General features: G+C 35.5%; 1 protein-coding gene across 2 annotated transcripts in view; it reads right to left on the reverse strand.

The window, feature by feature from the left end:
- Window positions 1-2,488: 2,488 nt before the first annotated feature.
- The window catches only part of LOC129236924 (GAS2-like protein pickled eggs), a 223,344-nt gene continuing 211,040 nt past the window's right edge, over window positions 2,489-14,792 (reverse strand). For both annotated transcript variants that reach the window (XM_054871228.1, XM_054871229.1), the window contains exons 7-10: window positions 14,643-14,750; window positions 13,068-13,258; window positions 6,254-6,906; window positions 2,489-6,187 (exon numbers count right to left, since the gene is read on the reverse strand). In XM_054871228.1, coding sequence (XP_054727203.1) covers window positions 4,959-6,187; window positions 6,254-6,906; window positions 13,068-13,258; window positions 14,643-14,750 — 2,181 coding nt within the window. In that variant the 3' untranslated portion in view covers window positions 2,489-4,958. The remainder of the gene's footprint in view (window positions 6,188-6,253; window positions 6,907-13,067; window positions 13,259-14,642; window positions 14,751-14,792) is intronic.

Below are 14,792 nucleotides of genomic sequence, written 5' to 3' on the forward strand. Positions count from 1 at the left end.
TTCTTAAGTTTAAATTGAATTTTAAATTCCACTTTTATATGTATAGCTTTTATTGTATAATTAAACATACACGCATACATACATATACACTCAGATATTTATGTAACACATATGCATTGCTCCTCCATTTGGTTTCTATAGCATATGTTTGTATGTAATTCTCTTCGGTATTTAAATTCAAATCAAAAAACGCTTAATTATAATACATTAGAAAAAAAATGTAAAAATTGAAATAAAAATAAACACAACTCTTGATAACGGTTTTGTGCATAAACGCCACATTATAATGTGATATATCATTGTACAAAGTGATTATTGATATATTTCTTTATAACTATATTTTATTGAATATATTAGATCAGTTTAAACTTTATTCAAGGATGCTTTAGGTAAAGTGTGGGAAAAGAGAAGTTTCAGATTTAATTTAGTGATTTAATTTATATGATATTCTTATACATACTCATAGTAGAGCTGCTGAAAACTTTGTCAAAGCAGTATTCATAACTTCGTTCACTTTTCCTCTAAACTATATATGTATGTATGTAAGTTAGTAATTGTCTGTTTATATATGTATTCTTTGAATCAACAAAAAAATAGTTAATATGCCCTTAGATAAAAATCTGCGGCACAAAGCACCAATCTATTTCGCTTATGTGATTTTCCATAAGGTTTCTAGTATTCATTTAAATAGACAAAAGTTTAAAAGCATACGTACATTTATTTATTTACTAGCATATACAGAATTTAATTATATTTAGATATTTTTGTAGCTTTACAAGCATATGTATTGTATGTATGTAGCTTGTAAGCGATAGCGGATAATCAATATTCAAAAGACTGCTTTCAAAGCTCTTGTCCGTGAGTACCGTAACTTCTAAAACACCATAATTAACATTGAAATCGGTAAGTACAGAATTTATTTCAAAGTGTTTGAACATTTTATTTAGTCTTTATTGCGTTAGTTTGAATAATATTAGGTATACCTTTAAAATCGCCTCCAGCAAACACGAGAAAAAATGTTATACAAGGTTTATCAAGCCCTTCGTTCTCAAGTTAAGTTTCAGCATTCCTTATCACAAGATATTGTGCTCAAACCCCATTCTTTATTGAAAAGATAATTTCATTTGATGTCAATTAGAGAAATTCTTTTAAGGTCAAGTGTAGAATCATTAATTTCTCAACTTCTTGGGAAATCTCCATGCAAAAAAAGTGACTTTTAAGTTGAGAACACTTGAATCCACCTGTTGAGTTGTTGTAGAGAACTAACGTTGGATATTTGAAAAAGCTATAATATTTCATATCAAATGCATGTCAAGTTGAAATCTATTTTGAACTATTGACTATTTTCAATCACTTGTATGACATTGGTTGGTGTTGTTGTTGTAGTAGTGCAATAATGTGTAACACATTGGTCGTACAGTGTCGTTCCTTGCCAGCTCTCATCTTACACTGTGTTCTATTCTAATTCAGTACGTTTCCCTATGCGTCAGACTTGCTGGTTTTACAGGATTTGTCTGTTGCCATTTTAGAAGGTCATTAAAATTTTTTATTTACAAATTTCTTTTAATTTAAACTAATTCTTTCATTTTTCTCTTTATTTTTCTTACACTCTTGGTTCACTCTCACAGAGTGAAGGCAATTACGTCAAGGCAAATTTATTTCAAAATTCCACTTTAATCTGTCTAAGCATGTGCTCTATCTTTATTGCGAAGATTTTCCTGTAACTTTGCCCTTATAAGCCAAAAAACTTATGGCTGAAAACTTAATATAATATTTATTTCTCTGAGTCAGCAGTTACAAAATTGAGTGTGAAATGTTTCTTCTGTTATCTTGAAAAATGTCAAAAGAGCAGCTGTGCTACACACTTAAGTATAGAAATTGTGAAAGTGATGCCCTTATTAAGGAATTAATTATAGAAAAAGATAATGGGATGTGGATATGTATGGGAAAATTTGGCAGGCGGCTGATATTCAAATCTGAGAGATGCGGCAACAACACCTAGAAACTGTGAAAATTCATTAACGAAATGACGAGAGTTTTGAATCTGCCATTGGATTTACTTCTTGCAGGTTTTTTGAATAACTCAAGAACAAATTCTGAATGAGCTTGGACGAAGCATTAATGAAGTTGAGCAGGCGCTATGCTAAATGGCCTCGTAAAATTCCGCGCCATCAAGCAGACAATCTGTATTACAAAAGTGTGCATGTGTGGGACCGCGAAACTAAGAAATATTTTAGAGTTCCTTAAAGTATTAACTAAAGACACACCTGCATTTGAAAATAATAGCAGTGTTCACGCAATATGCAAATATGTACAGAGGTAGGTTAGCTATCTTACAATTAAACAACATTTTTTTAAGTGACCTTTAAATTTTGAAATATGAAACAAACATGAAAATATTACAGCTGTTTTGTTTAAAAGTGTCAAATATGATTGATGACGCCAATAGAAAAATTATAAATCTTCTTATGGGATGATTAATTTTGCGCCATTATGTTTATAGATATTAGAAGCCTGATTATGTTTTTCAACGAACTATCAAACTTATCACACTTGAGTTGCTTTCAATTCGTTACTTCTTCGCTCGCTATGTTTGGGCTCGGCTTGACGAAAAATTTGCAGGTGAAAGCAACAGAAAAGCAATATTTGCCGCTAGCGACTATGGTTATACCTCATAAAACTGGACTAAGACAGAGCAAATTTTATTGCTTCAACTTTGCGTATTCTCTTTTGGTGTTCATGCTCACAGACAAATAAATTTTCTGTTGCTTGCAATTGCTGCTGATTTTATATTTTAGAATTGTTTAATATTTAAGTATTTTATATGCTAACAAATATTTTAATTATGGAACTTTAGAGATTGGTACTCAAGGACATTTTTCTGCAAGTGCAAATAAATTCTAACCACAATAATATAGTTGGTCTTAGAACTATAGATATTTTCTCGATTCGACGCATTCTTTTTCATCATAGAGCCCAATCGATGCGACTCGCACTGCCATGTTTACACACATATGTAACTACCGAAAACCCTAGTTAATCTAGTATCGTCAAAGCGGCGCAGTTTTTCATTGGGATTTACTAGTTCCTGATAAATTCTTAACAGACCTATTCACTTTCGCTTGTGAATGAGGGCATGGTTAATTAAAAAAAAAATAAAAATTAAAATTAAATTAAGCTTTTTTTTGTTATATATAATATATGAGTAAAAAAATAAAATACCTATCTCTGGCATACATCTACTCACAAGCAAAGGTGAATGGGTCTCTTACCTTCAAGTGTGTGTGTGTGTATGTGTGTGCTTTTACAAAAGTGTGTACTGTTATTCATGTTTCACATACAAGTTAGCTTTTCTATATTTGAATGTAAAATTTCTAGAAAACTATTTTTATATTAAAACTCTATTATTTTATGTGTCCACTACTGGCATTAAAACTGTATTGACGAGTTGACAAGTATTTTGAATGGTTTCATAACCTTATATTTTATAATGTCTATAATTTATAAAAGCCTTGTAAAATTTTGAGGTTACTAGAGTCCGGATTGTTTTCTTTTCCATTATACATTTTCGATTTTCCTTATTTTGTATATACATTAATTGGTGTTAAATTTATTTAGAATCTTAATGGATGAGTGATGTTGTATGCAGTTTAAAATATGGAAATGTTTTGTAAAATTGTTGTTATTATTTAAAATTTAGTAATCTCATTAATTGTAAGAAAATTATAATTTTAATTTTTTTTGTGATATAAATATTTTTGTTTTTATGCCTCCACATATGTACATACATATGTATTGTTTGTATATGTGCTTTTGTACATTTGCGTAGGGGAGTATTATTTCGATTTAACGCGGCTGGCACAATGCTCTAGATTTTGTTTAACTATAGCGGGGAATTCACAACAAACTTCTCAATTATTATACACTAAAGTATTGAAAACGAAAACGTAAAGTTTATAAAAATAAATTAAGCCTCTGATTATTGCGTTCAATAAATAATTATTAAACAGCATTTATTATAACTAATTTGAAACGTCAATTCACTGCGTTATTTTAATAATTGTTAGATTGTTGTGTGAAAATTCATTGCTTACAAAAAACATAAACAAAAACACGAGAAAAAAATAGAATCTTCAAACGGCCGAAGTTTGTTGCGAAAACCTTATAACATATGTACGACGTTTTTTTTTATCTAATTTCTACGAATGTTGTGGAATTGCAATAGTTCGTGCGACTTTTTCCAGTGATGCAGACTACTGTTGACTAACAAAGTCAAATTGTGACTGAAAAAGGCAGAGGCCAATACTGTGTGGAACATATGTATGTATGTACATATTATATGAATCCTTTTTGGTATACGTATGTATGTACATATTTTCAGTTCTTCATTTTAGGCAATTGTGACATATTTTGTTTAACTTTATTTTACCAGCGGTATAGAGGCGACTTAATTACTACAAGGACAGACATATGTGTATGCAAGCACTCAAATGCAAATGAATGCACAGAGCCCGATTACTTTTCACCAAAGCATCTTGTGAGTATCGAAGAAGCTTGGCTTAATTCAGCACTCAATGCGCTCTGGCTAACACGTTGATCACTTCACGTAAATATCAAACTCAAGAAAGGATTCCAAGCTACTATATATTTCCACTTTACGGTTTTGCTATTGTAAATAGTTGTTTAGCCAGTTAAATAAATGGTGTATCAGAAGGAATATAAAAAGTATAACACATTTCTTTGGATTAAATGTTCCCCGTAATCAACTTTTAAATCTTCACGCTGCTTCACAAAAAAAAAAAAATACTTTAAAAAAACAAGGTTCACTATTCCAAACCATCGTATTTCAACTAATTTTGCCTTTATCCAAATACTTTTTATGTGTGTCTTTTTTGTTGTTGTAGCATTATTGCTGCCCTATGCTGTATTCGCACCCTGCCGGGCACTTGTATTCTGTGTTAGTAAAGCTCGGTATGTTGGCGTGTTGGTGCTGGAATCTTGGACAAACCGCGATTGCGGCGTGGCGACACAATAACCGACGACACTTCTCGCGAATGTGTACTCTCCGTGGACGAAGCGGCCGAGCTGCGTTTCGAGAGAGTTTTTGTGGGAGGCGAGCAACTATTGGAACGCTCTAGATTGCCATTACTATGTACCCAAGCGGATGTGAAATCCTCGTATACAGGCTTTTTATTATTACTGGTGACGGCATTTTTGGAATTGGGGCTAGCGTTAGGCGTCGTGCCGTTATTGCTATTGGAGTTGGTCGAATAGCGCGAGAGTAATACCTTCATTTTTTCTAATATTTGCGCATCATTTTTAGCGCTGCTAGCCGCCTCTAGTAGCTGTTGCGCTAGTGGCGAAGTAGCGTAGTTTTTCACAGGTGAAGTGGTGAGTGATGCGGTGCAGCCACGTACGCGCCGCCCATTGCTGTCGTAAAGTATATGAGAGGAGCGCGTGCGTGTGTTACGTTCAAAGGCGTTGGCGGTAGGTGGTGTTGAAGCGCCATTATTGGGCGTAAATGTGTCAGCGTTGAGCGTTGGTCGCTTTTTGCCAGCCGCAGCTCGACCACTCCAAGTGTTTGTGACCTCGCGCACTGGTGGTATTGCAGATTTTCGTGCTAACGACGTGGTGGAGGCGTTATCGCTATTTCTGTGCATTTCACTGGCGGGCCGACGCACAGACCGGTAAACGGGCTGTTTACGTTGGAATACAGGCAAGCCGGTGCGTGTTGAAAGGTCCAACATGCTGCTACTGCTGCAGTTGCTGTTATCCAGGCTACGTCGGCGCTGGGCCACTGGTGAACGTGGTATTTTGCTGGTTTTGTCTGTTGTGCCTTTTGACTGCTTGGTGGTAAGAGCACTGCTATCTGTGGTATCTTCGCCACCGAATATTTTGTTAGAAAATCCCGTTTTTCGCAAACCAGTGGCACTGGCAACGTCTACGGTAATTTCGTCATCGGTTATGAAGATGCCTGATTGTTCGAAGTTATTTTCTAGGCTATTTTCGATAGAATTTTGTGGAGAAGTGGTCAAAACGGCTGGAAGCGATTGCGGACCCGAATTCATGTTGAGTTCTAGTGTAGTGTTGCTATCGTCTGTGGCCAGTAGATCGGCTCCTTTATTAGATATGGTCAAGTCGTCGACTGGCGAGAGTTGTGAATCACTGGAAGTTTGATCAAAACGCGCTGAAAATAGATCGTAGGGTTACAATAGTTTAATATTAATTTTGAATAGAGCGAGCGAACTCTTACCGTTGCTTTCAGCGTCCTCCACCGAAGCTTGACTGTGTAGTGATTCACGCTTTTGAGCATTCGATTGTATTACGCCCAGACTCCGGTAGCCCTCATCGCTTATCTCGCTGCCATTGTCGCTGATATTTTCGAATTTGTTGCTTATTCCATTTGTGCTGCAATCTGAGTTACCGCCAACTGTTTGTGAAGTACTCTGTTCTGCTTGTCTACTCGTATAATTAAGTTCATCGAATTGCACATGGTTACTAACGGTTTCATTGCAAATAGGCAACGACTTGGGACCGCTGCCGTTGCTCGAGTCCAATGAGTTTTGCTTTTTACGCATGTCGATCAGGCGTCGTGGACTGGGTGACATGGAACGACGTGCCAAATTCGGTGAGGTGAATAACGTCGAACTGCCAGTTGTACCATTGGTTGTAGCCAATTTTTCGCCATTATTACATTGATTAGTGCAATCTGCTGGATTTGGTGCGTTAAGATGATTCAGAAATTTGCGTTGTGGTGTTGGACTACGGCTGTTTTGCTTGTTGTTATTGCCAAAATTTGGTGACAGATTGCATGAGCTGTTGCTAGTAGCAGATGGAGAGTTGGCTGAGGAAGCGGCAGCTTGATTGTTGAAGTTGGAAATAATTTTGCGTGTAGATGGCGGCGATCTGATAAATAAAAGCGAAAATATATAAGTGCTTTCCATTGCAGTTTGAGAACTACTATGGGACTACATATGTGACAGTGTGAGGACGAAAAGAATAATAGAGAGGATAACATTTTTCTATAATAATGTTTCATTGAATCTTATTTTTTCGAAAGGAGGAAGGAGACAAGGCTAATGTCAGTGGCTCTTCGTTATAGATCGAATTTCTGTGACCAATTCTCGATAACATCGATATATCCGAGCTGTGGTTTCAACAGCACGGCGCTACATGCCATACAAGCGAAGCAACGCTCGAAGATGTGAGGGAGAAATTTTACGATTGAGTTCGTCCTACAGCGAGCGTTTATCAATTGGTCGTCGCGCTGATGTGGCTTGACATCGTCCTTACTATACGCTAACAAGGGAGAAGGACGAGGAGGTCTAAATATGGCACTCCATACAAATGGATCCACCCTAATATTCATAAGTGTAAGTGTTCGAAATGTATCTATGTGTATGTCAAATGTGTAAACATTAGCTTGAACTAAGCTTTCTTACGCATTTATCTTAACGAGTACGAGTTGTTCATCTTTGGCGACCCTCACTAGAAATGTCTGCGTAAAATTTTTGTGGCACATTGTAACACTCTAATTTTTTTTTCAATCACTTTTCATTACAGTTGTTTTTGTTTGGTCAAAAATGCCCATATGAGTAAGAGCGAGAGGGTTGAAATCTGGTATGAAAAATTTCCTCGTTAAATTCTATTTCAAAAGTCTCAAAACAGAAGTTTTACTTCTAGTTGGTTGTCTGAAACCGACTTCATGTGGTTGAAACGCCAGCGCAATTGTCCGATCTTAATGTATGATAATTATCAATTATAATTGAGAATTTATGGAATTTAAGAAAACATCATTCAGTTGCTTAAAAGGACTTAAAAACGGCGTTACAAGAATAGTGGGAGAAAATAACACCCGAATATTAAAAAAAACTTGTAAGGCCTATGCAGTCTCGACTAAGATTAATTTTAAAACAAAAAGGCTACCCTACAAAATATTTCCTGGTACATACAATTTTTATAAATTTATCAAAACATAAGAAATAAGTTGTGAGGCCATTTTAGGCTGTATTTTGTTTTTGCACGAGATAAGCTGTGAACCACTGTACTTATATAAGTTAGGTTAGGTTGACCTAACTGGCTGAGAGCCATCACATAGATAGATGGAGCTTGACCCCTACGTTTCCTTGTCGTAGGCTTCTTCTAATAAGCCAGCGTCTTTTGCGAATCTAAGTAAACTCTGAATTTATATATTATATATATGAATTTATATATTATGATATATTAAGGGTACCCTAATTCGAGCAATGTAGTTAGTTACGCCGAGCGCTCACATGGAAGCTTTTGAATTATTCAAATACCCCCAATCTTCATACTCCAATACAGTTATTAACTATTGCCTAAGGCAAAATTCGTGCCTGATTGAAATTAATGCACTTGAATGAAAATGAATTTGCCTTCGTTAAGTTGTTTTTACAAGTGATATAGTATTTTCGATTTTATTTCTTTAATAAAAATCAGATTGTCACTTTGTTGGCTATAAATGCGCAAAAATTAATGCATAAGTTCTCAAGAGAAATAATCAACTTGACGCATTCCAGCGCAAGCCAGCAGCTGCCAATGCAAATTACAATTATTACTGAAGGAATTTATGTGTTTTTAACAATAATAAAAGCTATTTACTTGCAATGCATATCGCTAATTCTGCGCCGACACTCCAGCTCAGCTCGATGTTGCTTTGCTTACCTCTTGATGCATGTACATGCATTCATATCTATGTACATATGTATGTGTATGGTACATATTACTGTACTTGTACACTGCGGGATATGCAAGTGGCGACACCATTTACTATTTCTCAACTAATCTTAATAAGGCAGTACAACAAATGTAGAGTTTTTGATTGGAATAGAAAAGTGCGAGTGCTGCAAGAGTGGCGTAATAAAAAAAATGTTGAGAGAAACGGCTTCAGAGTTCTCAATCTACTATGGCTCCCTCAGTAAAAGTAAATACGTATATTCATCTAATGAGTTACTATTAATATTTATCGCACTGAATTTTTTACACAGCGTAAAAGAAGAGTTTATGGTAATTTCTGCATATTTATAAAATTTTAAAGGGTGGTTAAATTTCAAGGGCCGATATTGAATGTGAACCATACCTAAACGTCAAGTTTCTTTTTGCATTTCATTTAACATTTCTCAATTTCAGACTAACTCAATTTGAACCATGGAAAGATACACAATCGAGCAACGCGTTAAAGTTATTCAGGCTTATTATGAAAACGGGCGTTCAAATCAAAATGCATATCGCGCACCTCGTGATTGGCACATTTTCACCTCAGTGGATTCGTCAATTAGCAGAATTGCCGCATTTGAGCGGGTGATAATACAAGAGTGATTACCGAAAAACCAATGCACCCACGAAGAGTGACTGTTTGGTGCGGTTTATGGGCCGGCGGCATCATTGGGCCGTATTTTTTCCAAAATGAGGCCGGTCAGGCAGTTTCTGTGAATAGTGTTCGCTATCGTGAGATGATAACGAACTTTTTATGGCCCAAATTGGAAGATATGGTTGTGGACGATATGTGGTTTCAACGGGACGGTGCCACTTGTCACACAGCTAACGAAACAATGGCTCTTTTGCGCGAAAAAATTTGATGGCCGAATAATCCCACGTCGCGGCGATATCAATTGGCCGCCAAGATCATGCGATCCATACATAATTGAGCCATACCAATATTAGAAATTACCAATAAAGAGAAATGACAATAATTTCCTAAAAAAATTGTATTTTATTCAAAATCAACACCTGCCCTTGAAACTTAACCACCCTTTATTTTTTGATTATGACACTATTGAAGTAAATATTGTAAGTTAGAAGAAAGTTAAAACTTAAGGACTACTTTTTTTTACAATGCACCAAATTTCCACATTTTGCTCACATAAATCTTCATTTTAAGGGGTTAGGGGTAGTCGGAATTTTCAAAAAATTGTGTTTTTTTTTGCATTTTCTTAAAGTATATCATCTTAAAAATATTGTGTGAAAATTTGAAGTATATCCGACAATTGCATTTCGAGCTACTAAACAAATAACAAAGGGCGCTCCGGAGCGTTCGCAAAACTTTAAATGCGTTTTTTCAAAACTTAAAACTCGCTTGGTAGATTTCAATAAAATTTATACTGCTTTTGAAAAACATAAAAAAAACTCGTGCCTGATCGAAGGATTTTTTTTTCCAAAATTTCGATTTTTTTAAACAATTTATTGTCGATTTTTTTCTCGAAAATCTGAAAAAACCAATTTCTCTTGTCCGATTGATTTTGAATGAATCTCCAAGGACTTGTGATGATCACTGCAAGGGACTTCTGCAGAAACGGGCTTCACACAAACAGCGATAACTTTTACAATTATTATTTTTATTTTTAATTTTGCTAAAGTCAAGTCTAAATATGGAATAAAAATAAAGCATTTGACTAGCAAAAAAAATTGTTGAAAATTATCATTTTTTGGGCCTTTGACTACCCCTAACGCCTTAAGCATTATAACGCGATTTTTTAAGGAAATATTATTGTTTATGAACTAACCCTAGCTTCTCTTTTAACGGATAAATTTGCCTCTTTGTTTTTAAGAAAAATCCAAAAAATTCTTTTAGAAAGACATTTAAAGACTAACATGCTCTACGAAAATTATTTTCCAGAAAAGATGTTAAATGGGCTGTATTTAGCAGTAAAAAAGGAAGCCATACTTGTGAAACTCCTTTTCATGTCTAGAGTGGGATAACATCGTCCCACGACGTATCAGGACTACAATTTTGTTCTACAAAAATGGCCTACTTATGATTTAATTTTAGAATTATATGTCCTCTTTTCGGTGCCAAATTATACCTGTGTATGTAATTCAACTTATGAAACAGTTAATATAGTTATTTAATATTTATATTTATAGTTATTTATTTTTTAAATGGTTTCGTAATTTGTATGAAAAATTTTATCGGAAGTCCTTTAGAACTTGACCAAACGATAAACTGAAATTATTGTGCCCTGAAAAGGTGAAACGAGTTGTAATGAAAAAAGTAGTAATAATAAAAATTGGCGCGTACACTTTTGTTAGGAGTTTGGCCGAGCTACTCCTCCTATTTTGTGGGGTGGGTCTTGATATTGTTCCATAAATGGAGGGATCTACAATTTTAAGTCGACTCTGAACGGCAAATGGTTTTTATGAGGTGCTTTTTCATGGCTGGAAAGCACTCCGAGGTTTGCCATTACCTGCCGAGGGAAAATCTATATTAGAAAAAACTTTTTCTATCATTTTGCCGTTTCATGCATAGAGATTCAAACTTACGCACTCTCGAATGGTTGCGTCGCACCAACTCATTCGGCTTCGATAGCCGATTGCGGCTTGAGAAAGTGGCCTTATTATTCAGGGAGTCTGCGTTAGACAAGTGCCTAATTAAACGCTTAATCAGCACATAACCGGCAGTTGGCTAAAAAAGTGATTTCTGAATGTTCAGCTATCGAGTCAATTAACTTCTGATAAAGTTCAAAGGAAGCTGAGCTGCTAACCAAAACAAAAACTGGCTGCTGATGGCGGTGAAAATCATATTTTGTTTTACTGTCGTTATTTTCACAATAGATCAGCTCTGGTCGCAGTGCGTAATGGCCTTCTAATAATACTGTCGCTATACTGAAATATTTCTTTTTAATAATGGAGTGACTTAATTTCGCTTCTTCTCCAGAGAAATTGAGTCCGTACTCTTATTATCAATAAAATTGGAATCTCGTTTGAGCCACGATACACATTTTTACTCGGCGCTCAAGAAATTTTGTAGCTAGCCGATTCCACATGAGAACACAGCTGTAAAGAAAACTGAGCTGATGTGCAGTTTTCGTGCATTCATAATGGGTTTTTGGGAATTAATTTGTAAAATAGTCACAATGATCGAACTAACCCGATGCCAGCTAATCAGAATTTGGCGTATGAACGAATTTGTAATTTTAAGCTGTAATTCGGTTACGAAATGACCGCCTAGGGCAATGTTAATCAGATATTGAGGCGACGTCCATTGGAACAGCACGAGTTTCATTGTTCCAATAGAAATTTCCATACAATATAATTTATTTTTTCCCCTTTAGCTGCACCACTTACAATAGTTTTAACCTTTTTCAGAATTATGGAACACATTTTTGACTGTACGAGTATTTGCAAAAGCCTTGAAAGTAATACTCGTACAACATCGATCACCTAAGGTCTTATTACGCATTATGATTTTTTCTCTTAATTAAAGTAAAAAATAAAATAAAACAATTACCATGGTTTTGTGCCCAGAGAAGCAAACGGTGAATAAGGTGTGCTTGTTTTATAGTTTCCACCGAAAATAGTAAGATTTGTGATAGACGCACCACGACTATTATTACACACAAGTTTTCGAAAGAAAATCCATAGAATATGACCGATTGACCAACCAAAGTACTCACCAGAAATTACTTTGATTACTTCCTGTTCCCGAAGTTAAAATTACCATTTCGAGGTGTTTTAAGTCGATTGGGAGTGTAAGAAAATTTGTTGAAGGAGTTGATTGAAATGGCTGGGTCAAGCGTTGACCTATGTGGGTCTCTTCGGAAGAAGCGGTAAAATTAAGGTTGAATTAAAATTTAAAATAAATTTTGTGTTTTCTTCACAAAAGCTGGATACTTGCTACATAAAATGAATAGTTGGAATATGCAGTGTGGACCAAAAACAACAACAAAAAAAAAATAATACTTAGAAAACTAAAGTTTTGTAATAACTTCAAGCTGCTCCTAACTACGTGACCAAAAGTGTATGTACATGTGTACAAACACACATTTATCTGCTCGTATTAGTGCATGGAAATACTTATACTTCTACTTACACACATACACACATATGTAGCAGAATGTATGAATTAATAAAAATGGAATTTTAATGTTTGATATTTCACTACGCCAATTAAACTATAATTACAAATAATCACAGAAATCAGTACGAGATGAACTGTAAAGTGGCAGAATTTTGCGGTACATGCCACTTTGTGATTTTAGTTACTTTTGCAAAAATGAAGTTAAGTTGTAAGTATTTTAATAATTTGAATCTCCATTCCCCGCACTCACCGTTCATAGATCACTTGCGCTTTGTGCAGCTCAATTCCACCATTGGTTTGATTGGTTGTGCGTGGTATTAGGCGGGCGGCCACAGATGAACGGTGCTGCACTCTACAACGGCAAGGGTCGTGTTTGTCCAGGTAATGAGACAGGGTATCCCAACCACCGCCGACACGTACCATAACGTGGGAGCGTAGAATCTAGAAAAAAAACGTGAAAAAATTAAAAAAATGTGAATTAAATTTGTTATGGGTAGGCCTCAATGCTGGCAAGCCTTACGAACGTTCGAACTGATAATTATCACAATTTATCAAAAACTAACGGTATGCAAATTTAATTATTTTCAAGATAAAATCTTCGTTCTAGGTTCTTCGTTTCTTTCTGAGCGAACGAAGCTGAAACTCTATAAAGGAATAGTTAGGCCTTGTGTTACTTATGTCATATTGTAGTATGCGTCTGAAACCTGGGAGATGCATAAAGCGGCTGAAGAAAAGCTTAACATATTTTAGCAAAAAATTCTACGCCGCGTTCTCGGGCCGGTGCGTTACGCCAACTATCGCGTACGTTACAACAATGAATGCGTAGCTGAGCTAAACGACTTTCAAATCGCTGACTACATCAAACTTCAGCGGCTAAAGTGGGCTGCACATGATCTGTGCATGAACCCAAACGGAATTGTAAAACAGATCTAAAATACTCAGCTATATGTGCCGTATCAAAGGGGTCGCCCAAGAAAAACCTGGATTGATAGAGTTAATGACGACGCCAACATCTTTGGACTGAAAACTGGAAGCTGTCTGGAAAGGATCGAGATTCTTGGTCGAAGTTATTGAAGGAGGCCAAGGTTCAACCCAGATCGTCACGCCAATAATCATCAATATGATGAAGACAAATTCTAGTTAACTGTCAAGTTAAATAAAACCAATAGTACGGTACATACAACGGCGTAACCGAAATTTGGGCATTCGTTTTGAATCAAAAAATACGCTAACACCAAAAAGATGATTAACAAATTACTATAAAAACTTGGTTTTCTAGAAAAACAATAGAGAAAACTTTAGAATAATCTTGGCAGCTGATTTTTATACACTAGATGGACGGCGGCGCTGATTAAAATTGTAGTGTGATAGACGGCTGTTACGTGGATTCACACGCTAATATGCGTATTGGATAGTTTTGTCAGTAAAAGATGGACCGCAGACAACAAATACGGGTATTAAATGTTTTGATACTAAGAAATAATTAATTATTCAAAAAAAAATTTTAAATTGCACTTTCTCAAACTGCCCCAAAATATCAAAACAATTGATGTTATTTCGAAAGTTTTAGTGCAAACCAGCATTGCTCCACTCTTTCTTTTTCTTTTTAAAAGTTTGATTATTTTTCATTCACAATAGATATTAACAGCCATTTTTCTGCAATGTTGCTATTGAAAACTCCTCTACTCCTTTTAAATTAGTCTATTCCTGAGATAATTCCGAATTAAGTCGTTAATCCCACCGTCTGTCTAGTCTATTAATAATGCTAACGGATAGTCTGTTGCAGATGCAGTAAAACTTTATATGTAAACATAATCTTACTTACCCGTACGAAGATCAACACTTTTGTATCGCCAATTCTGTATTTTCCCTCCGACACGCGCACCATGGGGAACTGTGATGGGCATGTGCATTTCTCCACCAAATCTCGCACCTAGGGAAGCGAAGAAAAGGTAAAAATTAAATTAGGTGAAAG

Source organism: Anastrepha obliqua, chromosome 2 (assembly GCF_027943255.1).
Source record: "Anastrepha obliqua isolate idAnaObli1 chromosome 2, idAnaObli1_1.0, whole genome shotgun sequence".
In the NCBI taxonomy this organism is placed as follows: domain Eukaryota; kingdom Metazoa; phylum Arthropoda; class Insecta; order Diptera; family Tephritidae; genus Anastrepha; species Anastrepha obliqua.